This window comes from Lolium perenne, chromosome 7 (assembly GCF_019359855.2).
Source record: "Lolium perenne isolate Kyuss_39 chromosome 7, Kyuss_2.0, whole genome shotgun sequence".
In the NCBI taxonomy this organism is placed as follows: domain Eukaryota; kingdom Viridiplantae; phylum Streptophyta; class Magnoliopsida; order Poales; family Poaceae; genus Lolium; species Lolium perenne.
This window is the reverse complement of record NC_067250.2, coordinates 7035980-7044840: the sequence shown is the minus strand read 5'-3', so window position 1 is coordinate 7044840 and position 8861 is coordinate 7035980. Positions and strand designations below refer to the sequence as shown.

General features: G+C 40.2%; 1 protein-coding gene and 1 long non-coding RNA gene across 2 annotated transcripts; both read left to right on the top strand.

The window, feature by feature from the left end:
- Nucleotides 1–1959: 1959 nt before the first annotated feature.
- Nucleotides 1960–3287, top strand: LOC127316279 (phragmoplastin DRP1A-like). Its single transcript, XM_071823787.1, has 4 exons — nucleotides 1960–2182; nucleotides 2616–2679; nucleotides 2774–2878; nucleotides 3118–3287. Exons 1-4 carry the CDS (start codon nucleotides 2054–2056, stop codon nucleotides 3285–3287), a joined length of 468 nt encoding a protein of 155 aa, XP_071679888.1. The 5' UTR covers nucleotides 1960–2053.
- Nucleotides 3288–5260: 1973 nt separating this feature from the next.
- On the top strand, nucleotides 5261–8266 carry LOC139833392 (uncharacterized). Its single transcript, XR_011749061.1, has 4 exons — nucleotides 5261–5819; nucleotides 6683–6747; nucleotides 7709–7875; nucleotides 8158–8266. It is a non-coding gene; the product is annotated as an uncharacterized lncRNA (long non-coding RNA).
- The last annotated feature ends 595 nt before the right edge of the window (nucleotides 8267–8861 follow it).

Here is an 8861-nt window from a genome sequence, read left to right as displayed (position 1 = left end):
TTGTAGCATAAAATACAAATAAAATTGCATTCAGATTTTGTACTCTTGTAATACACTCCCTCCATTCTATAATATGTTTCCGATTTGAATGTATCTAGACACAATTTTATGGGCAAATTCGACAAAAAATATCCCTCACGTGAAACTAAATCGAGAAATAAACTTTCGGCGAAAAATAGAACTTGTTTGACTAAGTTTAGGTTATATGTGATGTACGCAGCAAATTGTCTCACATGTACCAAAACTTTGATATTGTATTGAAACCCTAGATATGTCATATGATGAGCGATACACAAAGCACATTTAGAATCTAGGATTTCTACCATTCATCTATATGGTTACCCGGCTAATTGCTTGCCGTCATCGGCGGCCGCGCCATCCCTCTCGACGCTCAGATACAAGTGCTTCATCGGTAGAGCCGTGGATAAAAGCAGACCCTTTTCCCTCTCTTTTTTTGTGACTAACAGACAAGAATACATGAATCCTCTGCTCCGACCACTGCACCTATGTATTACTACCTCCGTCCCAAAGTTTAACGCTTATATTATTTTTAAAAAGTCAAACTATGTTAAGTTTAACTAAGTTTTTATCAAAAAACATTAGCATGGAAGATACAAAATCAATACCATTAAATAGATAATTAAATAGTCGACACGCACGAATGGAACCTGGGTGCAAGCGCACCCAGTTTCCTACAAAATAAAAAAATGCTATTTAAAAGTTTCAAAAAAATGTGAAGTAAAATTTTGCATGTACATATTATGTTGATACTTACTCGTGTGAGTTTTCACGAAAAAATACCATTGTATGTGGCCTGCACAAAAATGACAAAATATCCAAATGAGAATAGTGAATAGGAATTTGTACTATTCACAGGAATAGGAATTTGCATATTGTCATTTTTGTGTAGGTCACACATAATGGTATTTTTTCGTGAAAACGCACACGAGTAAGTATCAACATAATATACACATGCAAAAATTTACATCAAATTTTTTTGAAACTTTTGAATAGCATTTTTTTTGAACTTTTCATAAATGGGTGCGCGTGTACCCAGGTTCCATTCAGCATTTTCGATTGTTTCATATGCTATCTACAAAATATTACTACCTCCGTTTCAAGGAATAAGGCATACGCGTATTTCAAGACGAACTTTGACCATAAAAATTGAGCAACAAAATCTTGATTATATTATATGTAATTAGTATCATTAGATTCCTATTGAAAAGAACTTTTCAATGATATTAAATTCATACAAATAATGTTTATCTATTTGAAGTAGTTCTTGATCAAACAAAAAACATGTAAAACAAGGGCGCTTTATTCCTTCAAACGGAGGTAGTATATATATATATATATATATATATATATATATATATATATATATATATATATATATATATATATATATATATAGAGCCCAACTATTCTCGAACCCCCCTTAAGAGGGGTTCTAGAATAGCTATTCTCGAACCCCTTTTGTGACCCGAACCACCCGCAAGCTGCTGCGCACCAACGCCAACGTGAACCTCCCCTAGTTTCTTCCTTATCCAGAGGGAATGGCTCCGCCTGGCCCCAAATCCCGCCCGCCTTCTTCCCGGCGACCGGCCCAAATCCCGCTGCACCTTCTTCCCGTCGGCAGGCCCAAATCCCGCCCCACCTTCTTCCCCGGCGGCAGCCTCATCCCACCGCCCACCCACCTATTCCTTCGATGGTGGACGAGCCGCCAGCATCACTTCCGCCCACCACCGCCGTCGCCGAGCCACCAGGATCAGTTCCCGACGCCGCTACCGAGCCGCAGAAGGCGGACGAGGAGGGGGACAAGGAGGACGCGCTGCTGGACCACGCGCAGGCCCTGATTTCGCCGGTCGTCGGGCAGAGGCCGACCCCAGCCGGCGGCTGATACACACCCTCGCCACCATCTGCGACGTCCAGGAGGCTACAGGGGCATCACGGGGCTAGACGCGGCTCCGCAGTCGCCGTCGTCTCCTCCCCCTCCCACCTCGATCTCGCCCACCGCCTCCCGATCCGGGCAGATCTCGCGCCGGCGGCCATGGAGAACCTGATCTCGCTCGTCAAAAAGCTGCAGCGGGCCTGCACTGCCCTCGGCGACCACGGCGACGAGAGCACCCTCCCCACCCTCTGGGACTCGCTGCCGTCCATCGCCGTTGTCGAAGGCCAGGTGCGTGCCCCATTCCCTTCAATCTCTCTCGGCCGGATCTAGTGCTGGTGCCTCAGCTGCGCACGGTGTGGATCTCGCGAGCTGCCGGTAGAACCGCGCGATTCTAGTTGCGGAGATGCGGTTTAGCTATGCTTGGATCTGCGGTTACCGTAGCTAGAATTGGGACACGCTACTACTTCTTTTTTTTTGAATCTGTTAGTTTCATTGTGCCTAGCTTGCCCACATGACCAGCGATTGTCTAGCTCCAACTCTCCAAGCTAGATACTACTACTTTGGATCAACTAGAGGTGTAGGTGCGTGAGGTTCGCATAAAGGGAACCAAGCAATTTTGTGTGGACTCAGGCTGTTAACCAGTAGTTCACGTTTATTTGAGCACCCGAGTGGGTACATGGTTCTGTATTTTGACGTCTGAACTCCTCTGATCATTTGATAGAGTTCGGGCAAATCTTCAGTGCTGGAGAGCGTTGTTGGGAAGGATTTCCTGCCCAGGGGTTCAGGTATGGTTATACAAGCAAGAGCTCAGGTTTGGGGTGCTATGAGTACGTTTCTTAATTCGATACATTTATCTTTTTGTTTGAATCTGTTCTGCAGGCATCGTCACCCGTCGCCCCCTGGTTCTGCAGCTACATAGGATTGATGGAACTAGAGAGTATGCGGAGTTCTTGCATCAACCCAGGAAAAGATACACAGATTTCGGTAATTCCTCTAATTTTCTTCTTATTTTCAAGCTTTATGATGCTGATATTAGGGTTAAATGCATGGCCAAGGAGCCATCATCGTAGTATTGAACTATACATTGGCATGTGTGGTATGCAGTTGAGTATGTGAGCCTTGCCATTGTTGACAGAATTCTCTGTCTGGTGCTATTTTCTGTTCATTTTGGTTTAGCTTATCTCGATGCCACTCAGCACATGACGACATTTGTATCGTTGCAGCCGAAGTGAGGAAGGAGATAGCTGATGAAACTGACAGAGAAACTGGTCGTTCCAAGGGAATATCATCTGCATCTATTTTTCGAATGGATGATTACACTAAAAATGATTGTTATGTAGTGCCCTGTAATAATACAAAGTATATGTCTGGAAGTGCGCATAGGAGAAAATAGGTAGTTCATTATATATAAAATAATAGATGTGCTCTTCTTTTTGTAACTTTACCTTCTTCCGTCCAAAAAGTTTCATCATATAATACAAAGCCTATGTTTAGAGAAAAATGAATCGGCAGATTTTGCATCAGTAAAATCTTAAGCTTTAAGTTGGATTACACCTGCATCACATTCAGAAGTTCAAAAACTTTTGTTATGATTTCTGCAATTTGGTTCCCGCTGTGTGAAGTTCTCTGCGAATGTTCACTTTTCGATATGAGAAAAGTTCATTACTTGTTTCTATAAGGATGTCTTTTCGAAAAAATACTACATGAAATATATGCATTTGCTGTTGATGTATGTCTAATAGGAAAATAACTCAAGTTCACCTTTTGCATTGACAAAGTTCACTTTTATATTTCCAGGAGATCGGGGAGCACAAGGTCATTCTTGATTTGTTGCCGTGCATGTGGAGTCTAGGAGCAGTTCAGCTGTGGGATCCCACTGGTTGCCGGTGCGGGAGTTCACAAGTAAGATAAGAAACAGTATGTTTCTATGTTTTTTGTGATCGTTTTTGCAGCCAACTAATATTTTGCTGGCCTTGACTGCCTCGCTGCTGCTGGCTCGCTTGCTGATGCGAACGTATGCTGATATGAGCTGAAGTGTGCTGCTTCTGCAACCGATCTGAACTGGTGCGTTTAACTAAAGTCCACTTCTCTACTCTACTTTGATTCCTATTTCTTGCTGATAATTGAAGTACACAAATGTGTTGTTGATTTGTTTCTGATAGAAAAAATGGAAGTTCAGTTTGGTACAGTGATGTAGGATATTTTGTTAGTATACTTCTTTGTGAAGAAAGAAGTCCACTAGATGTACATAGAGAACATCATTTCTGAGTTAGTTTATGTTATAGTCCACCATCCATACCATGGTGTTTCATACTTTCCCGAGAAAAAAGTTCGTTTCATTTTTATTTGAAATACCACTAAATGATCGTAGTAAGTAACTTGGTGTAGCATGAAGTTCACCTTTTGTTGTTGCCAGAAATCTCTGGACAAGCATATACATCAGGGGAGTGCACTACATAAATCCGGGCTGTTCACTCTGTGTGATAAAATTTTAGAATGTTAAAGTAAATCATTGCACTTGCGCATCCCTGCAGTATGGACACAAATAGGTATAGTTGTGACAAAGTTTCTAAGAAGTTGCTGATGAGTTTGTGTGCTAGAACCTGAAGGAAATCAAATGTTAGGCCTAGTTTGGTAGTAAAGTATTTTAGTTTTCCTAGCACTGAGATGATCCCAAAATAGAAGTGCATACTCTCGAGTTTTAGTTTTGGTCCTGAAGTGCACCTTGTCTGTTGCTGAAGTTCATTTTTCTTTCTCAGTAAATTGGTATATGTTGTCAAATATTTCACTATGCCAGAGCTAGAAGCTCATTAAAAATATGATAAGTCCAGTTAAAAAAATCATAGATTGCAGTTAAAAAGAAGTCCAACACAAGCTAGAGTTAATTGCAATTCATGGTAACCCACAGTCGTCCAACTCATGTTTGTCATTTCCTGTTTATTTCTTAGTTTGTCTCCCAACAAGCATTTGCATGCCATTACTTCATACAGCCCTTTCATCCATGTATGTATAACCTAGTCTGTTAGTAAAACCAAGTGCATAAACGGATGTATATAATGGTATGGAACGATGATGGACACTGAATGTGAGAAACAGAGCAGTGTACACCCACTTTTTTTTGACCTGGAATAGAAGTTCTATTTACTGTAAAAAATTGTGGAAAAATAGGAAGTTCACTAGTTAAGCTACAGCGGTTCTTTATTTGAGAAGTTTGTGAAGCTCATTTCTATTAATTTGCGAAGTTCACATCTACTGCTATTTTCATTTTTTTCTCGCCTAGGAGTTCAACTATTCATTTATATGTTGATGTATGCCTGACAACATGTTACTTCTACAATAAAAAATTCAGGGGATTCGCCTTTTCCTGTCCTAAAGTTCATTCTATTTTGGCAGGAAGTTAGTTTGCGTTTGCGCAATACTCGAGCAGCTACAGGATGCCGGCGATATTCTCTCAGGAGCATTGCCAGGACGAATGCAGTATTGCTGAAGTTCATTTCTTCTAATCCTTGTAGTTCACTTCCTCTAATTCATGAAGTTTACATCTCTTGCTACTTGTTATTTAGTTCATCCATTTGGTTTAGATATGCACTTGTTTATTTAGTTCCTTGTGAAAGTCAATTTTTTGTCGAAGTTCAGTTTTATTGGTGGGAGAGTTCACTTTATTTTTTAGAAGTTCAATTGTTATAGTGCAAATATTCATTTCTTCCAGCAAAAAAGGTTCTAATTCACCCACGAGGGAAAAAGTTCGCATTTTGTTGTCACAAAGTTCACTATTTTCAAATCTGGAAGTTCGCTTCTGTTGCTAATTTTTATTGTACTTCTATATGGTGTGTGGTACTAACTAAATTACCCTCAGTTCATGTCACTTGCGGTACTTCTACATGGTGTGTGCTCCCACACAGCGCCGCCTCGCCCTTCAACGCAGGTAATGGCCTCAGGCACTGGAGCCTTGTGCCTCTACTTTGATTCCATGTCAAACCTTCTCTGTTGTTGTATTCGGTGCCATCTGAAGTTCAGATCTTAGGAAGTTCGGTTTGTACAAAAATGCATAGTGTACTTTGTCCATAAAAAAGAAATTCATTTTCTTGTGAATTATGTGGGAGTGTAATTAGTCATGGAATTGGAAAAATTCTTGCCAGGAAGTTCAGACTGTACACATGTTGCAGAGCATGCATTTATTCTTCCTACTGCATTTTTTTCAAAAACTGAGTATTAGATTCAATGGCATTTTAACTGTGTGGTTGTGTAATGTTTATTTATTCTATATTATGGAGGATTCAACTCTAAAGTTATTGCAGGCAGTGCACTTATCCAAAATCTGGTAGTTAATTGTATGAGAAAATAGAGGGAGGAAATATCCCTGAGAAGCCCATTTGATTGGAGAATCATTTCAAAAATAGAAACAACTTTACGGTCATTCAAACTAGAAATATCCCTGTCCGCTTGTTTTTATATTTGGATACCTTTTCCGTTGAATTTATACTGCTGCATGTCCCATCCGATCGTGTGATTAATTTCTTCAGGGTGTTTACTTTTCTTATATTTGGATCCACTTTTCTGTAAAATTTATGCTGCTTGCATGCTATTTTACAGAGAACTAAATAGAAAGTATATGCCTGGAAGTGCACATAGGAGAAAATAGGCAGTTCTTTTTATATAAAATAATGTAAGTGTGCTACTTTTCTTATATTTAGGTTGTCTTCAGCGGGAACAGCCTGCATATAAATTCACTTCTTATCACATTGATATTTTCCTAATCCCTGCATGTGCACTCTTGTTCCATAGCAGTCCACGGTGTCAGTGATGATCGGCAGTCCACATTGCATCAAACCAAGAAGTCAATCTGAAAAGAGGTAATTTTTTTCTAAATTATTAGAGAATGCACTTTGTTTGTCCCCAGAAGCTCGCATCTTCTATCTAGGAAAGTTCAGTGTGTATACACCTAGTTGTGAAGTTCACTTTATATTTTTTAGTTGACCTGAGCTTGTACGTGTATGGTTATGAACTTGCGTATTTTTTAGTTCTTTGTTTTTTATGGAAAAAATGAATCAAGCATGGGCAAAACACGGTACAAGTATGTGCTGATGCGTGTCTGGCTATAAAAAGTAGAAGTTCCTTTTGTTTACAAAGAAAGTTTATGTTTCATTTTGTACATGCTCACTACTGTCGGTTCATCTAGAAAAAAAAGCTTTTCCATGTGTACACATAAAATCAATTCATGTGTGCTTTATTTGTTGTTTGCTTTGGAGAAGTTCACTAATTTGTTTTTGGAAAGTTCACTCTTATGCGGTTAGCTATATCTATGGGTAAGTGTCGATGGTACAGACATAGAAAACTAGAAGTTCGGATTTAATTGTGGAGCAGTGCAGTTCACATGGGCATTGGCGAACATCCGTCGGCGCACCTACCTCCGCATCGGCGTTGGTGAACATCAGTGCACACCAAGTTCCTCGTCAGCCGAGATGTTTTTGCAACTGACTGGCTATGAAGTTCACATCTCTTTTTAGGGTAAGTTCACTGCGTGAGGGGAAAGACGTTCAGTTAAACACTACAGTAGCTAATATGTTGTGGTACAGTTCATCATTGGTCATGATATGCTGTTGGATGCTGCTGATGTATTAGCTATCGTGCAGTTTCCATTGATGCATTAGCTGCTGTAAGCTACTATCGATGTTCATGTTTGGATTTTACCCCTTCTGGTTTGATGTTAATGCTTAGTTATTTACCAAGATGCGGATATAGAATTTCACTATTGTTTTTTTGGGAAGTTCGCTTAGTATATGATCTGAACTGAGCTGTTGCTTTCTTCGTTAGTCATGGCCATGCAGGGAGTTAGCTTCATCTCTAGAAGAAGTTCATTGTGGGTTGAAAAGAGCACTGGCATGGACTCCTGCAAGCACAGCTCTAGACTTCCGTGAGTGATAGTGTGGTCTTCACGAGCATTGTCGTTGCCGCTGCTGCTTCAAGCGAGATGGTGTCTGGTTAATCTCTTTGAACCTCTTTGAACTTCTTTGATTTTCTCTGTTTTATGCAGCCAATTTAATTGGATAGCTTTTTCTTCACTGCAATTCTTGAGAAAGGAGAGATAGGAGAACCACAGTACTTTGTTCTTATGCCCTAGGTGACATCAAGCCTTATAATTATGCAGATTGGAATAGATAAAATTGCATATCCAAATTCTCTTATAATACAAATATTTGGTTTACAAGCATGTATTCTTGTAAGGTGGTAATCAACCTGATGTAGTTCTTTTCCTATTGCAGTTTCATGTGTGATGGTGATAGTTCGGAATAAGAAAAGTGATCGTTTTCCTGTGAGCTCGCCGCTGCTGCAAGCTCGACCAAGTGCGATTTGCCCATGCCATCAGCACTTAGTAGTTTAGCCTTTACAGCGTAGTCAGACCTTGTGGAAGCACGCGTTGACCTCGGTGTGCTGGAGCTGTGAAGTTCAGGGGGCAGATTTGTGAAGTCCAGAGACCAATAGCTATGTAGTTTAGAGAGCTCAATTTGTTATTTTGGTTGAGACATTGGATTAGCGTTGTGAACATGATTTGTGCTACTGTTATTTTGTTTCTCTTGTCCTGCTTGTGGTTTGGCGACTTTGAGGGTGAATGGAAGTGGACAATTGTATAAAATGTATAACCGATGCGATTCATTTTATGTAAAATGCGAGTTCACTTTTACAGTCCAAAAAGACAGTCTTTGTTGGGAAGTTCGTTTAGTATGTACGAGAAATTCTCCTTTTGTTGGCATCGAGCTTTGACTCATTGACAAATAAAAGTTCAGATCTGTATCCAGAGAAGTGCAGATGCGACGGAAGTTCGCTATATTTTGAAGTTCACTTCAAACTAGACTAAAGTTTCGAAAGTTCGCCCTGTACAATATTGAAGTCCGTCGGGAAGTTCAGATTCAGGGGAGAAGAAGTTCACATCCACAGAAGTTCGCTATAATTTTATTACATGCCTGAA

Bases quoted from the DNA above. Each gene is read 5' to 3' on its own strand.
- LOC127316279 (XM_071823787.1), top strand. From the start codon at position 2,054: ATGGAGAACCTGATCTCGCTCGTCAAAAAGCTGCAGCGGGCCTGCACT. The intron at 2,183-2,615 runs GTGCGTGCCCCA...ATCATTTGATAG, and splicing joins TCGCCGTTGTCGAAGGCCAG to AGTTCGGGCAAATCTTCAGT. The intron at 2,879-3,117 runs GTAATTCCTCTA...GTATCGTTGCAG, and splicing joins GAAAAGATACACAGATTTCG to CCGAAGTGAGGAAGGAGATA.